The following is a 25,559-nucleotide window of genomic DNA, read 5'->3' as shown; positions in this document are numbered from 1 at the left end:
TGATTATATAATATGACCAGCCTTTGATGAAAGCCTAACCAGTTCAAGATTTTTAAGATTGGAGTTTAAATTTGGTAAATTTACTACTTTCCTAAAAACTGGGTTCTTTATAGTGCTAAAATTCATAAAAGTAAAAATTAAAATCCAGTAAATGATAAAAAAATTGCAAAGGATAGTTTTGATCACTTCATAAATCTTCCTCTTTTCCTTTTACTTTTTTGTTTTATAGAAGAAAATCTGAATTTAATTTAAACAAAAAGGATATTTGTGAACCAATATTAAAAAGGAAAGAAAGTTAAAAAACAAAGAAAAATAATCTTGGAACTTCTAGGTGTTTTTCAGAGTTTGCTCTATCATGATAAATTCATTTTCTCTGTCTAGCTCCAGAAGGCAGTACTATGACATCTTTTGCTACAGAGTATTCAGTAGGCTTAGTTTGGAATTGACCAAGGCAGTGATTTAATTATTATGTTCTTATTTATCATCTTAAACGATAAATTTGCATGCTATTTTTATTTGAGATCCATTATCTCACAGTGGTTTGTAGATCTTTGCTTCTTCAGGTAGCATAAATCCCTGGTTAGAACCTGTTTGTTTTGAGTTATGGAATGACTTTGAGGTTCCTAAAATAATAAACCATATTTTATTAGTCATTAAAAATGAATGCCAAGGCACCTAGGGTGCCTAAACAAATTACCCAACAAAACTGGCTTAAAACTTAGGTTTCTTAATTGTGTATGCATTTCTAAATACCCAGAAGCAAGTTGGTCTTTATGCATATACCTCAGCAGCACACACAGCTTGCTGAATGAGTGGCTAGCCCAGCACAGCCCTCTTAGTTTGGAGTGTATCTTGCTGAATTGACTCCTCATGGTCCATGGTTTCCTAGTTACTGCTTCCACCTGTTGGTGAAGCCTTGCACAGAGCCACAGGCATCCACAGAAAATTCATGTCAGATCTTCCCCAGTTTTCAGATTCTCTCAAGGGTACCAGCTTCTCCCTGCTTTCAACACCCTGTTGACCAACTCATTTGAGCAAAATATTTTTTTTTCTGTAAAAATGCCAAAGTTTTTGCGTGGGAGCATGTATTTATACTGTGAGAAATCTAATTGACTCGGGTAAAATTATCTTAAACATGTGCTCTTAAAACAAAAACATTTTTTCGTTATGTTGATATGGGGGGTGTGGCGAGTAGCTGTGTCTGAGTGCAATGGGCATGCAGCTGGTAATTCAGGTGCCCCTGAGGCATCAAGGTAGGTGCTGGAAGCAAGCATAGGTCCTCAGCAAGAACAGTGTGTGCTCTTCACCTCTGAGCCAGTGCCCCTGCCCCTTTATAATGTCTTATAAGTAATTTGATTTGCATTGATTTTATTCCATTTTTTTTTACATTTTAATTCCACTTCTTGCTTTTAGCTGTGTTTTGGGGTGACATCGCCTTAGACGATGAAGACTTAAATATCTTCCAAATAGACAGGACAATTGACCTGACTCAGAGCCCCTTTGGAAAACTTGGACATATCACAGGTATGGCTGATTATTTGAATACATTTGCAATACTTTTGGAGAAAATATAATTGACATTCTGTGGATATGCTTAAAACCCCACATCAAGTTTGACTCTCTCCATGAAAGTAAGCCTAAAGTTTAGGCTTCAGTCATAGCCTTATTTAGTGGCCATTTTACCACTGTGCTCCATGCTTGGCTCCACACCAATAACTTTTATGAAAACCCTTCAGCTGATTTCAATCTTAGTTGTTTTGAACACTTTTAAATTATGCCTGTATAAAAACCCAGAAGCTTAAAATATTATCTTTAGAGGTTTAAATAATCTTCTTATAATTTCTTCACAAAATTTTCATTCTAAGGGAGATTGGAAGGGTACAATTTGTTTTTTAGTTTTATCTGATAAATAAATACTTTTATTGTGATATCTATTAATATTACATTTATTATATATTAACACTTATTTATATAAATATATACATACGAATTAAATATACATACATTTATATAAGTATGCTTATTATATAAATATTTATAGATTATAATATCTATTGTAATATAAATATATTATCTATTATGAAAGTGTCTCTTGCAGCCAGGCCAGCTCCAATCTTGCTATATAGCCCAAGCTAGCCTCAAACTTCCTACCCTCTTGTCTTCACCTCTCAAGTGCTGTTATGATCATATGCTGTTATACCAGGCATTTAGATATTACTTGATGTCATGCATTTTATCTTATTTAATTCTTTCTTCGGTTATTTTTTCCATTGTTATCCTGTGTAATATTAAATATGTATGCAATTCCTCTCTGCTATGTATCAGATAAGTCTGTCATAGAGGGAAAGTTCTTTAATGAGCATCAATATTTCTTTGTCTAACTCATTTATTTCATTAACCTTTTTATTTCAGCAAATTTCATTCCTATGGAAAAATCGTATGATAATGATAATTCAAAGGTAGTCAGTGGTATAATTTGTAAATGGAACAGATGTGAACAATTTGCTCTGTGTTTCTCTCTCTGTTTGTGTAGTTGCACATATGCACGTGTGTGAAGACATTTTGAAATTAATTACAGAAAATATGTATAAAATGCAATATCACATTTCAGTATTATGTGTTTTAGCAAGCAGTTAAAATAAGGGTATCAACCCATGGAGTTAAAATACCATTGTAACAGCTAAGAAATATCTTTGTAATGAGGAATGCTGAAGGAATTTGCTAAAATTATATGCTTTGTCATTTGTTACATAGTGGCAATCTGTCCGGAAGCCTGAGCCAGTATATGTACATATACAAATGTTAATACATAGATAAAATATTTAATATATATAAGTACATATGCTAGGATAACTTGAAAACTCTCTGACATTGGCATATGAACATCTGCTGTGCTGTGCATGAAGAGCTAAGGACCACAGAATTTACTCTGGAAACTCAGAATTTCAAAGGCTTCCATTTTCTCCAAACTCCCTCTCACATACATAAAGGTGCAGGTTTCCTATGCATGGCAAATGGACAAATGACAAAGGACATTTTCCCATGAACTTAGTCCTAGTTGTCCCTCCTCCCTTGCCCTCTCTGTTGGCTTTGCATGGAATTTAGACAGCACCTTCATCTGCAGTATGCTTCTTTCTGCAACGTTTATGGGACAGTTTATTCTGGACAGTAACAGACACTACTCAGCAAACTTCTGTGGTTGTTAAAGTGCATTTTGAGTTTCTGTTAAAGCCCACTTGGCTGTAACTGTTATTTAGGTCATTGCTTCCGCCTCACTTCCCACAGTATTTTGGAGCCACTGGTTATCTATGATTAGAAAAATAATAACACTATCATTTAATGTTGTTTCCTTTAATATTAGGCTCTGAGAAAATACAGTTGGAGGGAAAATGACATCTTTTTAAATATGTAGTATAGGAGACACTATAGTTTTGATCATGTAAACACTATAAATGCATGGTTGAAAAGCACACAGATCAGAAAAGCTTATAATTCTCACTCTGTGGATGAGTTTCAAGTAATTTAAGTGTCTTGTGTTTTATGATTTTTCTCTGTGTTTTTCCTTCCCTGCTAATTTGTTTGTATAGAACTCTTATTTTTCTCATCTTCTAATTTCAAAATATATGAGTTATATTTACAAATAAACTCTTATAGTTAAAGTATTGATTTGTTTATTCCCATTGTGTTCTAGAACAAGTGGCAATTTTTAAAGCTTAATGAATTACCTGTGTTCAGTTTTATTTCATTTCTTCTAAATATTATTCAAAATTGCTAAAATATTCTTCCAAACATGACTACCTTTCATAGGCTTAGAACACTGCCTTTCAGTTCTATGATTTTTATCCTTAGAACTTGATACTGGCCAAGACGTTTCTTTCTTTTTCACAAGGAGAACTTTAAAGATCCAGTTACACATGAACTTCAGCACCATTTAATATAAATAAGGTTTTCATATAATGGTCATTTCAAACATTTACAGCCCCCACTTTAAAAGGATTTCAAGTAGCTTGTTAGGAATTAGTACATTTTAGTATGACCTCATCTTTCTGAAATGTCTCATGGAAAAATGTCAAAAATTTTTCTCAAGATGCACAGCATAAATGTGACCATGTAATGCAAACAATTAAGCAGACCACTAGCCCATACCCACCAGTTTGCCTTATAAGGACATTTGAGTTTTGTTTAAGAGGTTAGATTTCTTTATTCCTCTCCTCTTTTTTTCTATATATTCTAAAACACTCTAGCAGTTTTTAAATTTTTTTGAATCTTGCAAATCACATACTGTAAAGCAACACATTTTGCAGTAAGACCTCCATTGTGGTATTCACTGTGTGACTTCCTTCTGATTATATAATTTAGAGAAAATAACTTTCAAAACGTTGCTTAATGTATTATAAAATTTGACTTTATATTTCAGTACAAAACTTTCCCTGCAAGCTTGCCCTTCTAGTGTTTTGACTTCCACTTACTGGCAAGACATCTGAACAGACTCGGTTTACATGGAAATCACTGGGAAACAATCAATAGGGCTCTGGGACTTCCTGTCAATCTGAATAACATGGTTATATGGCAACAGGTGGTGTTGACGTCACAGAGAAGAAAAATGTTTCAGAGTATCAATAACTCCAATTTTCACCATGCCCATATAAAGTCATTTAAGTTGCTTTTTGAGGTTTGCCTGTCTCCTTACTTTTAGTTACTAACATGTGTTCCAGTGCAAACTTTACCCTCTACACAGATTCATGGACATCAATTTCTAACACACTAACTGCACATAAAAACTTGACCAAGGTGAAGTGAGCAGTATTAGTATTGTTTATTTGCAAGAACCAGCAATGATATTAGACTTAATACGTATGTATTTTTATTCTTTAGGTGGCTTTGGAGACCATGCCATGCCAAAGAAACGAGGGGCACTCTATCAACTTATAGACAGGATCAGAAGAATTGGCTCTGGTATAACACTGTTTAAAATTGCAGACACTTGACTTGCTGTACAGTGAATATGATAACCATAGAAATTCAGTTAATTAAGATCAGTGGGCCACTATTCTGTGAAGTAGGTAAAGGACGTGCTGGTAGAGTCCCTTATTCATTGTGTTTTGTTAATTGCTATTTCATGCACAGTTTTTAGAGTTTAAGTTGGAGAAAAAGAAAATGTTATTTTAGTTTAAGAGTTCCCTAATATGAAATGATTTATTAGCTTATTATTGACATGTATTTCCAGTGATTAAATTTTATACTAAAATATTTCTATAGGCTATGAATCTGCATCAATTTTTATCAAATGCAAAAAAAAAAAAAAAAAAAAAAAAAGCCACAGCAGAATTTGTTTTCAATTAAAGCTACTTAAGGCTATTTTCATTTAGAAAACAATTGAACCCAACATGGTGCTTCATGCCTATAATCTTTGGCACGATGGAGATTGGGTAAGGTGTGTTGCCATAAGCTAGAGGTGGTCTGAGCTACATTGTGAATATTAGGAATACAAGAGACCCTACCTCAAAACAAATAAACAGATAGCAAACATATAACCAAAAACAAAACCCCAAACAAATGCCATAGCCAAAACAAACCACGATCAAAGTAAAAATAAAACAAGAGCACAGGTTTAGTGGATAAGAGCAATAGATGCTCATCCAGAGGACCTCGGTTCAATTCTCTGCACCAACGTTGCAGCTTACAGCGAACTCCAGTCCCAGGGTACCTGATGCTTTCTTTTGGCTTCTGCAGGTATCAGGTAGAAATGTAGTGTGCAGGCATACATGCAGGCAAAACACCCATACGCAGGAAAAGAAATAAATTTAAAAACAGCAACTAAAATACCAAATAATAGTAACATGTTTATGTATGAATGCATATATTTCATAAAATTTTTATTGTGGTTTCATAATCAGTCCATACCCATAATATTAAATTTATCACCATTTGTAGTTTCTGAAAACGTTTTGCAAAGTCCTTTATTTGTGTTTCATGTCCTAATATGCCTTCAGTTGGTAGATTAATAATTGAATGGCCAAACAGCTTGCTTTCCAGAAGTGACTTTTCTAATGCATTTGCTCAAGGACATTGAAGAGATAGACACATTCAAGACTTTGTCCTAGGAGCCTATGTTCAGAATTTGTCACATAAATCACTTAATAGCAAGAGGCATCACAGTGACACTGATTGATAAATGAAAAGAATACTCATGTACGCCTGTGGAAAGCAAACTCAGCAATAAAAATTCGAAGAATTGGAAAGAAAAAAAGACTCCTGATTTGGAGTTTCCTCTGAATGGGCAGAATTTTGTCTTGTTTTGTTTTGTTTTTCGAGACAGGGATTCTCCGTTTAGCCATGGTTGTTCTGGAACTCACTCTGTAGACCAGGCTGGCCTCGAACTCAAAAATCCGCTTGCCTCTGCCTCCCAAGTGCTGGGATTAAAGGCGTGCACCACCACTGCCAGGTAAGCATTTTTGTTACAATGTTGTAGCAGCCTTTAGGTCAGGCTGATAGCTGGATTCGAACACAGGAGATAAAGATGGAGACAGCCTATTGTCTCAATGACTGGTACCATATTTTTCTTAACTATTTATATGCTGTAATATTTATAGTTTTAGGCTGTACTATTGGAATAGCAACCTTAATTGTAATGATTGACTACTTTACTTGGCCAGAATGACTTAAAGAAATAATCTTGGAAGTGATATTATTTTATCAATTGTGATAAAATCATGGGCTGATAAGACAGTCAGCTTAAGGCAGTTTTTCTATGACATTATATTCTTCTAGACTTATGTCCCCTGTTGTCTGCAGTGTAGAAATTCATTATGACTTACCCATAGGGCATTAAGAAATTATATTGTGGTATGGAGTACTTAAATATTTGCATGTGTTTAATAAGCATATAAAATGACACTTTCCTTTAATGTAGTTCATGCGTATTTGGGAAAATACATATATAAGATACTTTAACTTTTATCCTTTAAAAGATATATGATTCTGACTGAGGACTTCTGTTTGAGAGAATGTTTTAAATGTCACTGCAGGCTTGGAGCAAAATAACACCACAAAGGGAAAAGCACCTCCAAAACTGTCAGAGCAAAATGAGAAAAATCGAGTTCCCAGAGCTGCAACATCAAGAACAGAAAGGATATGGCCCGGCGGTGTCATTCCTTACGTTATAGGAGGGAACTTTACTGGTAAGACATTCCCAGTGAGAATGTGTGTTTTTCTAAAAAAGGAAGTCTATTATACAAGTCATATGTTATTATAGCATATTAGTATAGAAAATATACTGTATAATCAAACCTTTTAAAAGGGCTCAATTAACTTGGAATGCTAATTTCAAGCATTTCTCAACTTGAACCAAAATATCTTTAGTCTTGCATTTTAGTGTCTAAAGTATGGTGCTGAATTTTAAACTAGGTTTCCAATTTGCTGTAGAAGGGCAGCTTCTTTTTACTAAGAGAATGAATGCACACCCCATTCCCAGAGTCTTGTACTCACAAATTTGTAGTGCTCATGTGTTGCGGCCAGAGCTGCCCTACACTCCACATTTGGGGGCCAAAATGTCTCAGACCGTTCTGTCAATGTTGGAACCCGAACTGCCAAAGCCTTGGGGGCTAAGTTGTTAGAGCCTGCACTGCCCCAAGCTGCTCCGGTCTGTGGGTCGGGGTTCAGCAAGAAAGAGAGTGAGGATGGTCTCTAGGAATGGAGACCAGACAGAGTGTGATTCAATCCCGTTTATTCTTCAGTCTCTCTTCCTAGTCCAAGTCCTGAGTCTTCAGTTCCTAGTCCCTAGTTCCTAGTCTCTAGTGCCTCCAAATTCCAAGTTCTTTCTCCAAGTGCTAAGTGCCTACTACCTAATAATAATTCTTCTTCCGAGTTCTCTAGTCCAAGTGTCTTCTTCCTCAATGCCTAATTCCTACTCCAAGTTGTACTCAACTCTTCTGTCTGCCTCTTGTCTTTTATATGTCTCACTTCTAAGCCACACCCTTAAGCCACACCCTTAAGTCACACCCTTAGGTCTTATCTCTAAATCTGATCTCTAAGTCTTGGCTCTAAATCACAGCTTTAAGTCTCACATACCCAAGGGAAGACCCTGGGTATCTAAAACAAGATGTTATCAGAGTGTGCTCATCTGTTGTAGGCTAATGTAATCAAATCTCTTGTCAGGGTATATGGATCAAATGACTGCAAGGATGATAGCCGCCTTGTGTCGGCTCCCCACACTCGTGGGCCATAGCCCTCTGATTATAAAACGAGTGTGGATACTCAACAATGACTTATTTGTAGTGCTGTGAACCAGACTTGGTTGATGTTGGTGCTGGTTGTCATCTTGAACTGCCAGCCACAACAAAGCCTACTTCCTTGCAAGCCCACACTGTTTTATTAATGTCATAAATTCTTCCAGGCAGCCAGAGAGCCATGTTCAAGCAGGCCATGAGACACTGGGAAAAGCACACCTGCGTGACTTTCACTGAGAGAAGCGATGAAGAAAGTTACATTGTGTTCACCTACAGGCCTTGTGGGTAAGTGGAGACGACTGAAAGGGGAAAGCCTGTAGATAGGATAACTTCCTGTTCGCATTGTACTTTGGCCAAGAGAGAATCTGCCTTTTGCATGAGAAAATTTTTATTACGACAAATGTATCTTATGATCACTGGGCTTTGTGTCTGTTTGCAGGTTGTGGTGCATGTAATTTTAATAACATATTAGGTCTTTTTCAAGAGCTCTGCCTTAGCTTCTTCAATCTCTTGTGGCTGTTTATGAAAGGCTGCCAATGACCAGACTACTGCTGTGCCCTTTCTCCTGCCCACCTAAGTCACCACTGATGGAAAATGCCAGACAGCCCTGATATTTTTAAACTAGCCAAATAATGCCTAGACGAAGAATATCGCGCCCTATCTTCCTTGGCCTCTGTCCATGGTAGAGGCTACAAACTATAGGTGCCCTGAGACCTACAGGTCTGCCACTTCCTCTGCTCCACTGCTTGCCCTGTCTTCTCCTTTTAACTCCCTTCTTAGCCTTCTGGGACCCGAAAGTCCCACCTTTTTCTCTTTGCCCAAACGATTGGCTTCTGCCTCCTTTATTGACACAATCAACAACCAATTAGGGAATCAATACCTTCTTCCTATAGGTCCTTTCTCTTGCTCCAGCAGTTTGTTTTTAGGGCAAGTCTGCCTGCATTTAGAAGCTTCACTGTCTGTATCTGGTCTCCCTGGGAAGTCTAAGCAGTCTGTTTTCTAGTAGTTACCCATCATGTTATGTGGACTCTACTGTCCTGTGTTGGAACTCAGGATCTCCTCCACAGCATCTCAGACCTTTAGGGCCTGCTCTCCTATCTTAACTCATCAAGTTGAAGTCACAAGAACTGTCTTCCAAACTTACTGGCTGACACAAGATTTCAGAATTTCTAAGATTCTTTGATGCTTTCTCCTCTAATTGTGTTTTCCAAATGTGCTTAAAGGATAAGCAGATATTTTCTTAAAAATAATTTTAGGAAAATAAAAAAAATAAAAAAGAGCATTTGACATTCAAGAGAAGTGTGTGGTGATTCGGGAGGATTTGTGAAGGAGGGTAGATGATAAATTGGATAAATTTATATGCATATATTAAAGTAAAAAATATATTATATTAGGATAGATAATAATTTTGGGAAGTTGGCAAGGAGTCCCAGAGAGTAAAAGTACTTGCAAACAGATCTGATTACCTAAGTGACCTACAAGATTCATACGGTATAAGCAGAGAGTAGAATCCCACGCGTTGTCTTCATATTCCTATACGTGTATTGAGCCATGCATACTACCTCCCCCCACACAATGATTAAGAAATGTAAACATGTTTCAATGAGAAAAGATTCTTTGCATACTGAGATTCTTTTTCAGTAGATACTTCTACAGCAGAGTGCTAATAGCCATAATTGCTATTAAACTATTCGAGAGTGTTTTCTAAACTTTTTTGAAAGGAAGACTCTCTACTTTACACGTAAATATTCATTTATACCCAAGAATATTTTCATGTAAGTCTGACCTGAAAAGCAAATCCAACTTTTCAGGAAACATCTGGAACTTAAGCGTAATGTCCACATAAGCTGTTTCTGCTTCCATATCTCTTCCCAAATCCCATATTGCAAGCTACAGTTGTAGCAGCTGTCCAAGTAGCGACAAACATTTTCAAAGACCTTTTATTTGGGATGGTGATATAGATCAGTAGTTCAGGGAAGTCACTGTTCTTCCAGAGGACTCAGGTTTTGTTCCTAGCACAATATGAGGACTACCTGCAAGTGCCTGTATTTCCAGTTCCAAGGGGACCTAAAGCTGTGGCCTCTGGGAGCACCTATATTCAAGTTCACACAACCCCCATAATTTAAGAAGCAATTAAAAACTTTTAGAAAGTTTTCTTATGGAAACTTTCAAACTTCTTTGCTGTGCTTGGAATTAATTTACATTTCTGTCTAGACATCTGATTAAATGTAGCTTGATTTGTCTTCAAGTGTTACTTGGTGATGATCTATTTGTTTTCTGTTCCTTGTGTGGTGACACATGGTTGGACTTCTTTGTTTATGATGTTTTTATTGCTGGTAGAGAGATGCTTTGGTAGCTGGACCCAACCATCACAAGCATCGATATTATTACAAACTATTGATTTTTCTTTTTTCTGTTTTTTTAATTTAGAAACCTTTTTACTGACCAAAAGAATAGTGATTATGCTCATTGATCATTAAATCACACCAGTGCATCTAGATATTCTTTACATAATTGAAATAGGACTTTTTTTTCCCGTACAATATTAAGGCTTCCCCATTCCAATCCTCCCCAGATCCTCCCAACTTACCTATCCAGACCCTCCCCCCTCCTTCCCTCTCTCCCCCCTCTCTCATTAGAAGACACTTTTCTAAAAACAATGATAGATATCTGTTAAAGGGTGGGCTCTCAACCAAAAATGATGATTTTATAATATTGTTATTTCATTTATTTTGAACTTATTACCTGATGATCTTTTAGACACTAGAACTGATCTAACTGCTACAATTACCTAAGTAGCCTGTGTTCACATATAGAAATCAAAATGATTACTTAATCTTACTGGGGAAGACATATCTCGCCCTTTGATCCTGCCCTGTTTCCTCCTTTAGGGAAACACACACAATCTCAGTGTGGCATCATGGGAGTGGGTCCACCACGTTATGTTCACTTTCCTCATAGTTTTTTCTAGATGATTTAACTTTAAAATATAATGGGTTTCAGTTTTTTCCTGACCTGAATGACACTAAGAAAACTGCAGATATTTTTGGATAGTGCTATAGAATATTATCCATTGTTTAATAGTTAAGTAAATATTTTACCTCAAATTATCCTAATTAAGGCTGGTTAATTTTCAGTTACCTTTGAAATACTTTCTAGTTCTTGTATCTGGTTAATATTTTAAACATCCAGACCTCTGAGTTTCCTTCTGATTATCTAATCTGAACATTACAGCTCCACGTATATTTCTTGATACATAATATATTTGGGTCAAAACGTCTTTCCTCTTTCCCACTCTTGAATTTTGTAAGACATAGCTGTGTTTTTGTTTTAGCACACTGATATCTATACTCGTTTTGTTTTCTCTTAACATTTCTCCACTTGCTTTCATTCTCCCACACCAGTTCTCCCCATTCACTATCATTTCCATGTTAACCATCATTCATTTATTAAATGCCTCTATGATGTAGGTGGCATATTTAGAATGGAAGAGTAGAAAAGAGATTGAACAATATGAAAAGTGGCATTTCTCAACAGGAGACAATTCATTCCAATGTCAAAGCAGACAGTAACAAATGGAGAAATTAAGCGTACAATGTGCAAGAACTCCTGACCATGGGGTCTATCCTGTGGTGTAGTTAACATATGCAGTGGAACTCCCTTCAAGTTGGTTCTGTTTTCCTCTGTCAGTGGGTATCAATTGCAGATAGCTTCTTGGTTAAGGATGGGAGCCTGCATCTACTTCCTGAATCACAAAATGAATTCTAAGATATCTTGGTAGACTGTCTTGTTTGGGATTTTTTTTTGTTTGCTTTATTGGTCTTCTGTTTATTTTGTTTATTGTTTTTTGCAGTTTTTGTGTTTCTTTCTTTGCTGTTCATTTTCATTTCTGTGTGTTTTAAAGAAAGAAATAAAAGAACATGCTGAGAGGAACCAAGGGAGAAGAAAACATGATAAAAATAAAATGTGTAGACATTTGTTTCAATTAAGAAGGAGAGAGGTGGGCAGATAGGTGAAGATCGATCCTCTTAGAGATGCCACAGGAGAAGCCTGGGAAAATGGGTTCAAACTAGGCTGTACTTCCATTTTGCTCAGGTTCTGGTCTAGAACTGGCCAGTAACTCAAGCATGGAAACATATTAATCCCTGCAGAGGTGCAGAGTCATCACCATTTGTCGATTAAAAATTAAGAGCTGGTAATGTCTCTCAGTTGCAAACTACCGGGTTGTATGCTAAAGGCCCTGGGTTTGATTCCCAACAACATGAAATTAGCAAACATAGAAATGAAGTTCAATAAATAACATAACAAATGATCTTTGCATAAAATAAAGTGCAACACTGTTACCTTATTCTTTCTTTGGTGTCATTGTTCCCCAGGCTTTGTTTCTGAGATACAGTGGGAGTGTGCTCCCTCCAAGGTAGTCACAGTTGCCCTACTTCAGTTTGCTCATGTGTCCATCTTTGTGAAAGTCGAGTGCACACGACTTACCTTGCTGGCCTTTATAGCGCCTCTGTTTTACATATAGGTGTTTATGAAAGTATAGACAATTTCAACATTCAACATTTTTTCAGTCATAAATTTCTTAAACAGCAAAGCAATGCAATAATTTATCATTTACATCAACATAATTTAAAGAGTTGCAGCTTACCCACAGACAATTGACACTTGTACTCCTAAAAATCAGAGTTTTACATATAAAGTTGTTATGTATATTTTTTGGATTGTAATAATTACATTTCTCCCCTTCATTTTCGTTCTTCAAACCCTCCCATATATCCTTCCTCACATGCCTTCACCACCTCTGAAATATTTTTTCATTTTATATATATATATATATATATATATATATATATATATATATATATATTATATATATAATATATATCCATCCATTATATATATATATCCCTATATCCGTATTTAGTTTATACATAATTGTATGAAAACTATACTTTTGAGTGTTATGTGCAAATCTATCTATCAATGTTATAGTATTAATGTTGCATTTTGATGATTAGGGGATACCATTTCATATTTTGTCATTTACTTATATTGTTTTTTTTCCAGTAATATAAATGACACTGTAATAAAAAGAATTCAATGACTTTTTATCACTTTAATTATTTTAAATTTTACCCAGAGCTAGTAATACAGTTATGCCATCATTTTTGTTGTGATAATGTATTAATTTTGATATAAGTATCAAAATTAATCTGGTGCTGAAAGGGTCTTGGAATTGGTGTTGCATGTAATATTTAGGACCTGCTAGAATATAGCAAGTTAGACACTCATCACCCCTTCTGGAGTTGAGTGTTCAGTATTTTATGTCTAAAGCATTGAGGCACTGAATGTATGGCATTTAATTACATATTCTGTGACTCTATAGAATATGACATGCCTGCATCATTAGATATTATGTTACAAGTTGCCTTATTGACAAGGTGTTAAAAATACAATATGTTTGATTACTGTATTAACATTAGAAATAGAACTGATGGGGGCTGAAGAGAAGAGTTGGTGATTCAGTACACTTGGCTGCTATTGCAGAGGACCTGGGTTCGAATCTCATAACCCACAGGGTACTCAGAGTTGACTGTACCTCCAGCTCCAAAGGATCCAGTGTCCTCTTTTGGCTTCTGCAGGTACCAGGAACACACATGCTGTGAACATGCATACAGGCAAAATACACATAAAATAAATACATTTATAAGAAGAAAGAAACGGGATTCCAATTGCACCAATTTAATTTATTTAACTATTTTTTTTTTAGGTTTTGTTTTAATATTTGGATTTAGCCCATTTGAAATAGAATACCCATGGAAATTATCCTATGTTTATTTCATGTGTATACCATTTTGTGGAACACTCATACTAATTTGGGGGACTATAACATTGAACAGAAGGTTTTGTTTTGTTTTTTTTTCTGGAAGAAAATTTCAGTTAAAAGATGTTGCTAGCCAAGATTCTTGTATGCAAACAACAAAAACAAGTTAATGTAATGAAAATTAATTTCTTGTGGGTTTTACAATAAATTCTTGACAAAGAGAGCCAGGTGGAGGAGTGAAGGTCAGAAAGAGTCGCCCTATTCCTTGCTGTGTGTGCGTTTACCTCTGGAATCTTATCTCTCCTTTCTGACTTATAGGACCTAATTTCTCATGACGTATTTATGGAGGCTGTGACAGACATGTATGAGACTCTATTCTGTGAGCTAGAGCCGGAGTAGTGAACAGGAGGGGGTCCTGTCTTCTACAATGCTTACGTTCTAGAAAATCAGAAAAAAAGAACTAAAAAATAATACAACACTTTCTTAGAGGAAAGATAAACTGAGAAGATTAAAGGTCAAATTTGCAGGAAGACGTGTAAAGGGGATGGAAGAGAGTCACGTGAATATTTCAGAGGTTGATGTTTCTGCTGTGATAGACAGAAAAAGTGAGGCATGAGTTTACTTCCTGTTCACGGCAAAGCAGAGGGCAGTGATAACATGGATAGTGGTGAGGGATGAGCTGTATGTGCTAATATTTATGGATAGTGGTGAGGGATGAGCTGTATGTGCTAATATTTATAGCTATGAAGATAATTTAGGATTTCAGACAGCCCAATTTTGTCAGCTCCATGAACCTATGCCATCATATCTAACATGCCTTTATCTCAGATCCTTAGAGCAAGAAATGTTTTTTTATAAACACGTGACCATCTAAGTCCTTTATGCAGAGTCATGGAGATGCTGCATTTTGGACATAACTCTTCTTAAGGCAGACCAAATGACAACCACATGGTTGGCCATGTGTTGACTCTTCAATGTTTTCCCTAGAGACGACAGTTTTGGCTTCTGTGATATTGTCCAGATCAAGCTGTTTAACCAAACCCAGCATTAGTGGAACAGGGACTTGTAATCATCAGCCAGAGATGGGGAAGGAGTAGTTTTGAGCATTGACACAATGTACCACAGAGTTGCTGAATAATGGCATAATCTTGCATGATATTTAAAAATTATCATGATGTTAAAAAACACACTATGATAGTGAGGTAAGAAACAAATGGACGAAAATTTAGTGAACTGTCCAACACTCCACATGACAAATGATAGACCCTTAGAAAAGAGCACTCACATTGGAGACCATGAAAAAGATTCTGAGCATAGCTTAAAAATATAGCTAACAAGACTGACTACTGGGAAAAAAGGGGAGGCTTCAGGATTGCTGGCTGTACTTGAACTGAGAAAGCTGAAGGAAGATTAAGGTTACCATTAATTTTCACCAAGATGAGCTAATCACTGTATAGGGAGGTGGTTTATTTATTTATTTTTATCTTTATTGAGAATGAAACTTTGGAGATATACATTGGGATACTTACTCTTCGTGGATGTAGAGAAGCTAAGGAAGTTGGGTAGACATTAAAGTAAGCTCTTCAATGTGTGGTACCCGCCTTGAGCTCATCTCCCTGGATGCTTGTGCTATGTCAACAAATAGAGGATGTAGAGCCCCTTGCCCTTATGTATCTTAAAGTGTAATGGGACACTTGAACTTCTATGACCTGAGACATTTTATAAATAGAAAATAGCTAAAAAATTGAATCATCTTAATGAAGACAATACAGTGATTAAATAAAATAATTGGAAGCAACTTTTAAAAGTAACAACAATTCTAAGGTATGAATCTATAGAGAAAACTTTATGATGTTTTGCTCTGTAAACTTTAAATAAAAGTCAGGAACAAGAGATTTAGATTACATTTTATAATTTAAGGCAAAATGAAACTTTCTTATATATGTACTTTTTTTGTATGTGAGAAATCAGATTGACCTTTGATGTATCACTTTGTTAAAATGAAAAATAAATTAGAATGAAATGTCAGGAATCAAGTAGAAGAAAATAGCATCAAACCTGATTTTGCTGGAAACTAAGATGGTGTTTTGATTAAGCCATGCATTTTTGAATCACATGTATCCTTGTCAACACATGCCTGATATTTTTATAACCATATACTTAATGAACCTTAATGTCTAGAATCTCTTGTACTTAAGACTTTCAGTTAGTCAAGGATCAAAGTACCACATTTTTTTTAATTTCCCAGAGCCATTGAAAATAATAGCTCTATGAAATAGGCACTGTAAAATCTGTTTTTCCTTTCCACTATGAAATCCATCTTATTATGGGAAATTGCTCTGGGTTCAATTATGCCAAGAAGGGTGTTTTAGGATTAAATAAATAGACAGCTTTTCTATGCCCCAGAATTCCCTTTGCAAAGTGCTGTGTTCTCTGAATACAACGAGCTAGAGTGACTCAACGTGGGTAGTTTAATTGCTATATAATCATCAGATATTTCTGTCTACTTACTGTTGCTTTAAAATGGCAAATGTTTTAGTCTAAATCTCCAAACTTTACAAAAAGTAATTTTTTTTCTAACTCAAATAATTTTTGAATATGTAAGCAATTACTTTTTAGTATGTGGTAAATACTTGTGTGTGAATTGTATATATTGTTTATAAAATATATGTAGGGGCAAAAGAGAACATTTGTTAATTATCACTCTTTCCCACGAGTTACCAAATAATTCTGTTACTGATGTATTAACCTTAATTAGTTGACATAGCACTCACAAATAATGAGTATGAATTAACTTCTCAAGTTGACATAGCATGGGTTAAAAATATATAGATATTTAAAGACTGCAAAATTAAGTTGGGAGGAATAAGGGGGTGTGATATGAGAATTTTTATTTGTGGAAAATCAACAAGACTGTCAAATTGACAAAAGTGAAATCCTTTCCCATCATTTGAGCAAATAATTTATTGCACTTAAAAATAATGAATAAATAAAGGCCTTTGATAGTGTCTAATGCCTTGTTCTTCCCAATTTCAAGACCAACTATGGGCTGCTGACTTTTGATAGTCCAAGATTATTTACATGTACTCTGTAATTATTAATGCTTCAGATGGACTTTATTTGCACTTATGGCTACAATCGTTATAACATTTAAAATTTACTTTAAAATACATAACTTCTGTGTGTTTGCTCTTGTAAGTTTATACATGATTCTCTCTAACACACTCTCATACATTTGCATGGATAACATACATAAATAAATACATGGAACACACATTTTATAACAACCTAACAATGTTTACAAAACCTGACTGTCTTAGTTAGGGTTTTATTGCTGTGAAAAGGCAGCACTACTGAGGCAACTCTTATAAAATGACAACATTTAATTGGGGCTGGCTTACAGTTCAGAAGTTCAGTCCCTGAAGGCAGACAGGTTGCCTGGAGAAGATGCTGAGAGTTCTACATCTTGATTCACAGGCAGGCAGACAGGAGGAGGGTGTCTTCTACAGGGAACCAAGAAGAGGATCTTTTCCCCACTGCATGGAGCTTGTGCATAGGAGCCCTCAAAGCCCACCCACACAGTGACACACTTCCTCAAACAAGGCCACACATGTAGTACTATGTTCCAGTGACCAAGCATATTCAAACCAACACACTACCAGCTGGTGATTCTTCTTTGTGAGTTGTCACAGTCTACACAGTGCTCTGTCACTGGGCATTATAGCCTGGGTATCTTTTGCACTGTGAACATTGTGAGCTCTAAGTGTGGTGAGGACAGATCTTAGATGTTAAATGACTGTATTCATGTTGTGGTCTTACAAGGTGGAAAGGTTGACAGTAGCTTTCTAGGGCTTCCCCCACAACTGCTCTGACCTTACTAATGAGGAATCTGCACTCATGACCAATTAATTTTTCAAAACTCCACTTTAAACAAGATCATCAGGATTTTATTGTGACATGAATTTTGGGGAGGCATTGAGATTGAGCCTCTTTATCCAGTTAACTACTAACCATAGGTAACCTTCATTGGCTTTTGTAATATTATCACATTTATTCATTTGTGGATGTATATGTGTATTAATCTGCATAAATATTCATGATATGGCACGATGTAGAGACAAAAGAATAACTTCCTGGAGTATTCCTCTTTCTACCTATCACATGGGTCATGAGAATCTAAAACATATGTCTTCTTTATCTTTTCAGCCATCTTGTCTGGACGCTCTATTAACTCTCTCTCTCTCTCTCTCTCTCTCTCTCTCTGTCTCTCTCTGTCTCTTTCTGTCTCTCTCTGTCTCTCTCTGTCTCTGTCTCTCTCTCTGTGTATGTGTGTGTGTGTGTGTGTGTGTGTGTGTATCTGTATGCATATGGAGGGGCTTGGATTGATATTGGAACTGTCCTCAATGTGTGTTTCAAGCAAACCACTGATTGGCCTATATGGTTAATCTGTAACTATCCAGTCTGCTCAAGTAATTAGCCTATGTTATGCCCTTAAAGGTTAGGGTTATAAGAGATTCCAGGCCTATCTATATCTCCATGGGTTTCATGATCTAACCTTTAGTCCTTACAGTTTTAGTGGTTGTCACTTAACCCCTGAGCTATTGCCCTATCCCCTTAATCAACTTATAACAAGCATTATATTTTTTTAAAGAATCATTCCTTTGGTAAAAAGATTAATTTATATGCTGATTATCTAATGTCTTCTCACAGATGGATAGTTTTTCTTTTTCTTAGAAGGATAAAAGCAAATTTTAACTTAAGAGAAAAAATGGTATTAGATTATTGTTGGATAATGATACTGATAGTTACTGATACTGATAGAAACGTAGTGATTCTAGATACAGATACTGAGGGCTGAATATACTTTTCAACAGCACATTTCATGTCATGGTTACCATAATTGTCTCTAATATAATTTCTGAATATTCATGAAAATAAGGTAAAGATTATGTTCTCATAGAAAGGTGATTGTCATGCTTTTAATTATTGAGAAACTTTTAACATACATGAACTTAAAAGCTCATTAATGAAAGGCTATTCTGACTCAGGATATGTTGTCCTATACAGGTGATCACTGCTGGTTTTTAAAAGTTTCATGCTATCATGTCCAGATGTCTTATCTCCATAAGTTCTTTCTGTGCTGTCCTCTTTTTTAATAGATGCTGCTCCTATGTTGGTCGTCGGGGGAATGGCCCTCAGGCCATTTCTATTGGCAAGAATTGTGACAAGTTTGGAATTGTTGTTCATGAACTGGGCCACGTGATAGGCTTCTGGCATGAACACACTCGCCCAGACAGAGACAACCATGTCACCATCATAAGAGAGAACATCCAGCCAGGTGAGACCTGTTAGAACCTGAAAACTTACATTCCTAAACTGTATAACCTTTTTTTTTAAAAGTGTAGTAAATTCAACCTCTTACTAACTTAAAAATAGCCATCTCTAAGCTTTCTTTACTAAGAGGTATTTTATTTTAAATATCTGTGCTTTTCATAAATAGGTATAAGCCCTTAAGCAATAAGCTGACAAGATTTAATAATTTTAATAAACCATTTTTATACTTAGTTCTTTGATTTATGATATAGACTTAAATGGGTCTGAGGTTTGTTATGTACTATAGCTACAGGAATCAGTGCTGTGTAGGGTATAATTTCTGGAGAGAATCAATCCACAAAATGAGTCATTTCCAGAATAGTCTTAATAGGTTCTTGGAAACTTTTCTTCATAGACTTGACTATAATAAAGAGAGATTTTAAAAGATGTCTTCATTAACTGAAATATAATTTATGGTTAAAATTAATTTTCTTTTAGAGGCTTGTGAGTGATACTACTCTCATTGTAAGTTATATATTTACATTCACTTTCATACTAATAAATACAAGCACATTTCATTTAAAAATAATGTCAAAGTCCTGTTTGTCATTTTGTTGTAGGATGCATCTTAAGCATAAACAGAGTAAAGGGTAACCTGTTTTCACAAGCAATGAAAAGACTGTTGAATTTTATTTTATTTTTTTTTTTTTTTTTTTTTTTTTTTAGAATTTTCTGTGATCAGGAGTGTTGGTTTCTTTTGTTGTTGTTTGTTCTTCATCTACCCCAATCCACTTACCAAAGAATTAGTGATGAAGATACTACCATGAAACATACAAAGCTTAGTGTAAATTCTGTGGATAAACACAGATGAATATGAGTGAAAAAGCAGTAACAGCTATGTACTTTGAGAGCACGGCAGAGTGTGAGCAAAACATGGCAGATGATACGTTTGGCAAATAAAAACAGTTGTCAATGAGATTACAATGAAGAACATTTAAAAGAAAACAAGTAAACGGTGAAAGGAATGGTTGGAATGTTTAGGCTGCAATACCTCGTAATGATATTTAGCCCCGTCCTATTGTTTTATGTTAAGTTATAGGTGGGTGATTAGATATTAATTATTAATTACCTGGGGAAGTTCTGAAGAATCAATATCATCTATATAGGTGTAAAAAATTTAAGCTTTACCCTCTACTAAGGAATAATTGAAGGATTATATTCTAGTTACTTTTCCCTTGCTGTGATAAGACACTCTGACCAAGGCAACTATAAAAGCAAGAGTTTATTTGGGGCCTACTGTTTTAGAGGGTTGAAGTTGGAGTGCTTGACCATCATGGCAGAGAGCACAGCAGCAAGCAGGCAAGCATGGCACTGGAGCAGTAGCTGAGAGCTTATATCTTGATCTTCAAGTAGGGAGAAGAAAGCTAAGTGGGAATGGTATGGGCTTTTAAAACCTCAACACCCACTCCCACTTCTAAGGTATTAGAAGACATACCTCTTCTAATTCTTCCAAAACAGTTCCATGGACCAAGTATTCAAGTATATGCGCCTAAGGGGGCTATTCTACTTAAACCATCACAGATTGGAAACACAGCTCAGATTTGAAAAAAGCCCTCTCTACCTGCTGTGGGACCTTTAACTTGAGATTAGAAATGTGAAGCTAATGTTCCTGAGAACTAGCAGAACCCAGCATAAATAGTTTCTGAGAGATGAGTAGCTTCTCTGTAGGAGAAAAGGCAAGAACAGTCTCAGAAATGTCTTAGGGGAAACATGAGAAGAAACCTGCAAAAGTTTATTTCAGGCAGCAATGCAAATACTGGTTCTATCAAACATTACAAGAGATACTGACTAACATAAGGTTTTTTTGAGAAAAGAAAAAGACAAACACTGATATTTTTTAGCCTAATTTTGGATTTGAAAAACTCTTTAATGGTCCTACTTAGTAGCAAAGGAATGATACGGCCTAATCTGGATGAGCATCCAAAGAGCATTGTCTAAACCACATCGGCTTTAAATCTACATGTAATGTAAGTGAGTGTGATAGAAAATGAAATTTGTGTCACAACATGATTATTTGAATTTGTGTTAAAGTGTGGTTATAAATAATTATAATTACTTGGGTGACACCCACCAGAAATGACATTTTAAAGAAAAGAATATGATGAGCTAGATAAAGGGTATTTGGAAGAACAATATGCTTTTCTTTATCTTCTTTTGTAGAATTAGCTCACTGGTCAGCTGCAGTGTTATTTGACTGAGGACATCCGGATTTACTGTATTTTTAGCACATGAATGGATGTGTATAAAAACAAGCAACAGCAACCCCAATCACTTAGAAAAACCCAAATAGAAGATCCAGATTTCTGTTCCCCTTTCTTTCATTTACAAGTCTCCTATGATGTTGTCTTTCCCCTGACTCTTAGGTCAAGAGTACAACTTTCTAAAGATGGAGCCTGGAGAAGTGAACTCTCTTGGGGAGAGATATGATTTTGACAGCATCATGCACTACGCCAGGAACACCTTCTCAAGGTTGGAGTCTCAGGTTATACCTTTTGACTTTTAATTCTCTTTTTCACGTGACTCCCACAAAGCTGTGTTTCTCTTTAGAACTAGAAATGCTACCCTGGAGCAGAGAAATCATAGTTAACATCCATACCAACATTTTGAAAAAAAAAAAAAAAAGACATTTAAACCACATTTCTATTGTTCTGACCAAAAGCACTAATGAAAAGTGTTGCTGACAATGCTATTGATTATTTAAACAACTATATATCCTAAAGCTATTCAAAAGTTAGTGAAAGAAACTACCTAACCACTCAGCATATTAATTTGGCAAAGCATCATTTAATAAAATTCCAGACTTCACAAGTCAATTATGTGATTCCCCTGTTGGATGGAAATGGCATACCCTGTGTTTGGATTGTGCTTTAGGCTGTGTGCTTTCACTTTTGATACCACATGTGCCCCAGGACTGATACTAGTAGAGGGATTCTCAAAGACTGTATTAGGAAGATGCTTCACTTTCATGTGGTTTACAATGTGTAGGCCTCCAACTCACAATTTAAAATGGTGTCAATATAGTAACTAAATGTTTTAGTTTGAATTGTTCGGAGTTTGGGGTTTAATGCACTTCACTCTAAAGATGATTCTCCCAAGGGAGTAGCTCTCAGGTAAGGAAGCTGGAAATCAAACTCTGAGTTCATCCTCTCTTCCTTTTAAATTGCTGATTCTCATTTTTCAATCACATGCTCTTTTCCCTTCACTCTTTCCCTTTACCTCTGTCCAGTTCACAGTTCATTCACATTTAATTATGTTAAAAAAGTCAGTTTCCCAAACAGAGAACAAAGTCAGATTTATTCCCAGGTTATTTTTTTAAATAAATATGTAAACAACAGGATACTATAAACACTCAAACATGGAAGTATTTCTTAAATTTCCCTTATTAAACAATAAAACCTTAGCCTTATCTGGTATCAATGGGAGGGGAGGCACTTGGTCCTGTGGAGACTTGATTCCACAGCGTAGGGGGATGATAAAGCAGTGAGGCAGGAGTGGTTAGGTGGGTAGAGGAGCACCCTCTTAGAGTCAAAGGACAGTGGGAATCAGATGGGGCCTTGTGGAGGGGAGACCAGGAAGAAGGACAACATTTAAAATATAAATAAATAAAATAACCAATATAATTAAATAAATACATAAGTACACAAATAAAAAAATCTTAAAAGGAATTGAATGTTAACAGGACTTTGAAGAGTTCTCTTCTTGAGTGCATATCATAGACACATTGATCCTCAGATACATTTATTTAAATAGAACAACATTCAAATACTTATTGTTCCTGGAATTGGAGTTCAAGTTTTGGTAAGAAATACACCCAGGAATCTGGGCTGAAATTAGAGTTATAAAATTTTATTGTTTGGTTAGAAACTTGGAATAGTTTTGATGTTTCCATAGAAATAAGTAAGAAATTGATGCATGGGTTTCTGTTTAGACAACACTTCTCTGTCATGACACCAAACTGAATTATTCAGAATTAACCTGAAGTTTAATTTTTGGAATAAGGGGTGTGCTGAAGAGTCGACAAACAACAACAGAAATTCTTTCTATTCTTCCGAAATGGTTTACCTTAAGTCTGAATTGTTTGTCTTTCTTTATTCTGTCCCTTATGGCTTAGGCATGCTATTAGCATCTTTCACCATAAACAGGCAGTCTTGCTGCCTGCAGTCTGTCTCCCACACTGTCCTAGCCTGTTCCAGAGCTATCCTATGCATCATGAAGCTGCTGTGACTGTACACACTTGTACAAGGCTAGACTAACTAAAATACTAACATAGATTAGAAGACTCCCACCACTCCCGAGGAGCTTTTGACAAATGATAGCTACAGGGAGCGAGATGGTTAGTGATTTTTTTCCCAAAAAAGTGGCATCTAATAAGATTGTCATGGTAGAGAAAATAGCCCTAAATCCGTATCAGTGCTGAAAGCAGTAACTAGACTTCCTGAGAACATAAAACAGAGAGTGGAGAAGTAGTGGGGGAAGATGTGATAAGAATTGGAATGGGGAGAAGGAATGGGTATGGATTTGGGGAAAAAGGGGTGAGTGTGGATTTGGTCAAAACACATTATATGCCTCTATGAAATTCTCAAATAATAAAACCCCATCCTATATGTTTTCATAAGGAAATCTACATTTTTATTAATTAATTATCTTATTTATCTACATATCAAATGTTCCCTCCTCCTGGGCTCCCCTCCCAGAGTTTTTCACCTCTCCCCTCCCCCTGTCCCCTTCACCTATGAGAGGGCAGAATTTTAAGAGATTGTATCTTCCCATTAGGAAGATAGTTATCTGACCTGATTCATAATATTTTAGTTTGAATCTCTAAAGAGATTGTTTAGTAATCTATTTAAAGAAACTATTCTAGGAAATAACAGTCCTGCCACCTCAAAAGTATTTGAAGTTACTGTTTTGTAAATGATGTCAAAACTATATAAATAAAAATGTATCATTTCATCCATTTTAAGGTGTTCATTTTAATAGTGTTAAATATATTCATTGTTATAAAACAAATCTCCAGAACCTTTTCATATTCCAAAATAGAAATGGCGAATCTATTAGACAACTCTGCTTCCTCTTATTTGTTTAACCTTCATAACCTTCAGTATCCTTTTATTTACAAATTCTTTGAATTCAACTATTTTGGATACTTTTTGTACTTGAAATCACACATATTTTTCCCTTTGTGACTGGCATATGCCAGCCATTTAGAATTATTTTTTTAAAGAATTATCACAGCGTAATTTACTTTCATGATACTGCTTTCATGAATAATGCTATCATGATAGCATGATAGTTTTGATAGTTTGCATATGTATATGATGTGTGTGTGTATGAATTGCATGTATATGTGTGTGGCATGTGTCTGTGTGTGGGTGTGTGTGGTGTCAATATGTTTTTGTGTGTATGTGTGGTGTCTATGTGTGATGTGAGAATGTGTGTATGCGTACATATTTATCAGTGGACATGTGGGCTGCTAAGACACTTGAGTTGTTTCTACTTTCTAGTGTCTAAAATAGCACTGCCATGAACAGGTTATATAGATATATCTCAGAGATATTGCTTTACCTTCTTTTCTCTGTCACCCCAAGAAGCTGGAATGCAAACGCGCATGCTACTTGGATTGTTAGTTTTTTGAAGAATTTCCACTCTATGTTCCACAGGGACCACACAATTTTGCGGTCCCATAATGTGGGCACAAGAATTGTATCCTTCCAGGCCCTCCCAAGTGCATATTGGTTTGTGCTCTCTAGATAACAAGAGGCAAACTAGGAGTGGGAGAACTTCAGGTTGTGGTTTTGATTGACATATTTCTCACTTTAGAGCTGCTTTACAAAGGGCAGGATGCCGGCTTCTTTAAGTTGCTGTTATAAATTCAGGCCTAGAAATGCTTAATAAATGTTCTCAAATGATAAGAATAAATGGGCCTGAAGCTGCTGTCCCACAACCTGCAGGTCATGGGCAGTATGTTCACTGTCATATTTTGGAATGGAATATCTCTTCACTTATCTCTACTTAAAATACTATTATATTTTTATTAATTATTTTAAAGATTTTTTATAAAGTGCATCCTATTATTTGTGTTTTATTTCTATTAAAACTCCATTTATATGCTCCCAATTTCTACGCTTCCAAAGACA

The 25,559-nt window shown here is 35.7% G+C and overlaps 1 protein-coding gene across 1 annotated transcript in view; it reads left to right on the top strand.

Annotated features, from left to right (window-relative positions):
* Tll1 (tolloid like 1) overlaps positions 1-25,559 on the top strand; it is a 195,492-nt gene that overhangs the window by 85,615 nt on the left and 84,318 nt on the right. Inside the window, exons 2-7 of the mRNA XM_034520913.3 lie at positions 1,414-1,524; positions 4,876-4,956; positions 7,029-7,181; positions 8,396-8,513; positions 19,212-19,390; positions 21,789-21,894. Of these exons, the coding sequence (XP_034376804.1) occupies positions 1,414-1,524; positions 4,876-4,956; positions 7,029-7,181; positions 8,396-8,513; positions 19,212-19,390; positions 21,789-21,894 (748 nt within the window). The remainder of the gene's footprint in view (positions 1-1,413; positions 1,525-4,875; positions 4,957-7,028; positions 7,182-8,395; positions 8,514-19,211; positions 19,391-21,788; positions 21,895-25,559) is intronic.

This window comes from Arvicanthis niloticus, chromosome 16, assembly GCF_011762505.2.
Source record: "Arvicanthis niloticus isolate mArvNil1 chromosome 16, mArvNil1.pat.X, whole genome shotgun sequence".
NCBI lineage: Eukaryota > Metazoa > Chordata > Mammalia > Rodentia > Muridae > Arvicanthis > Arvicanthis niloticus.
The sequence above is the reverse complement of the archived record's forward strand: the minus strand, read 5'-3'. Positions and strand labels throughout refer to the sequence as shown.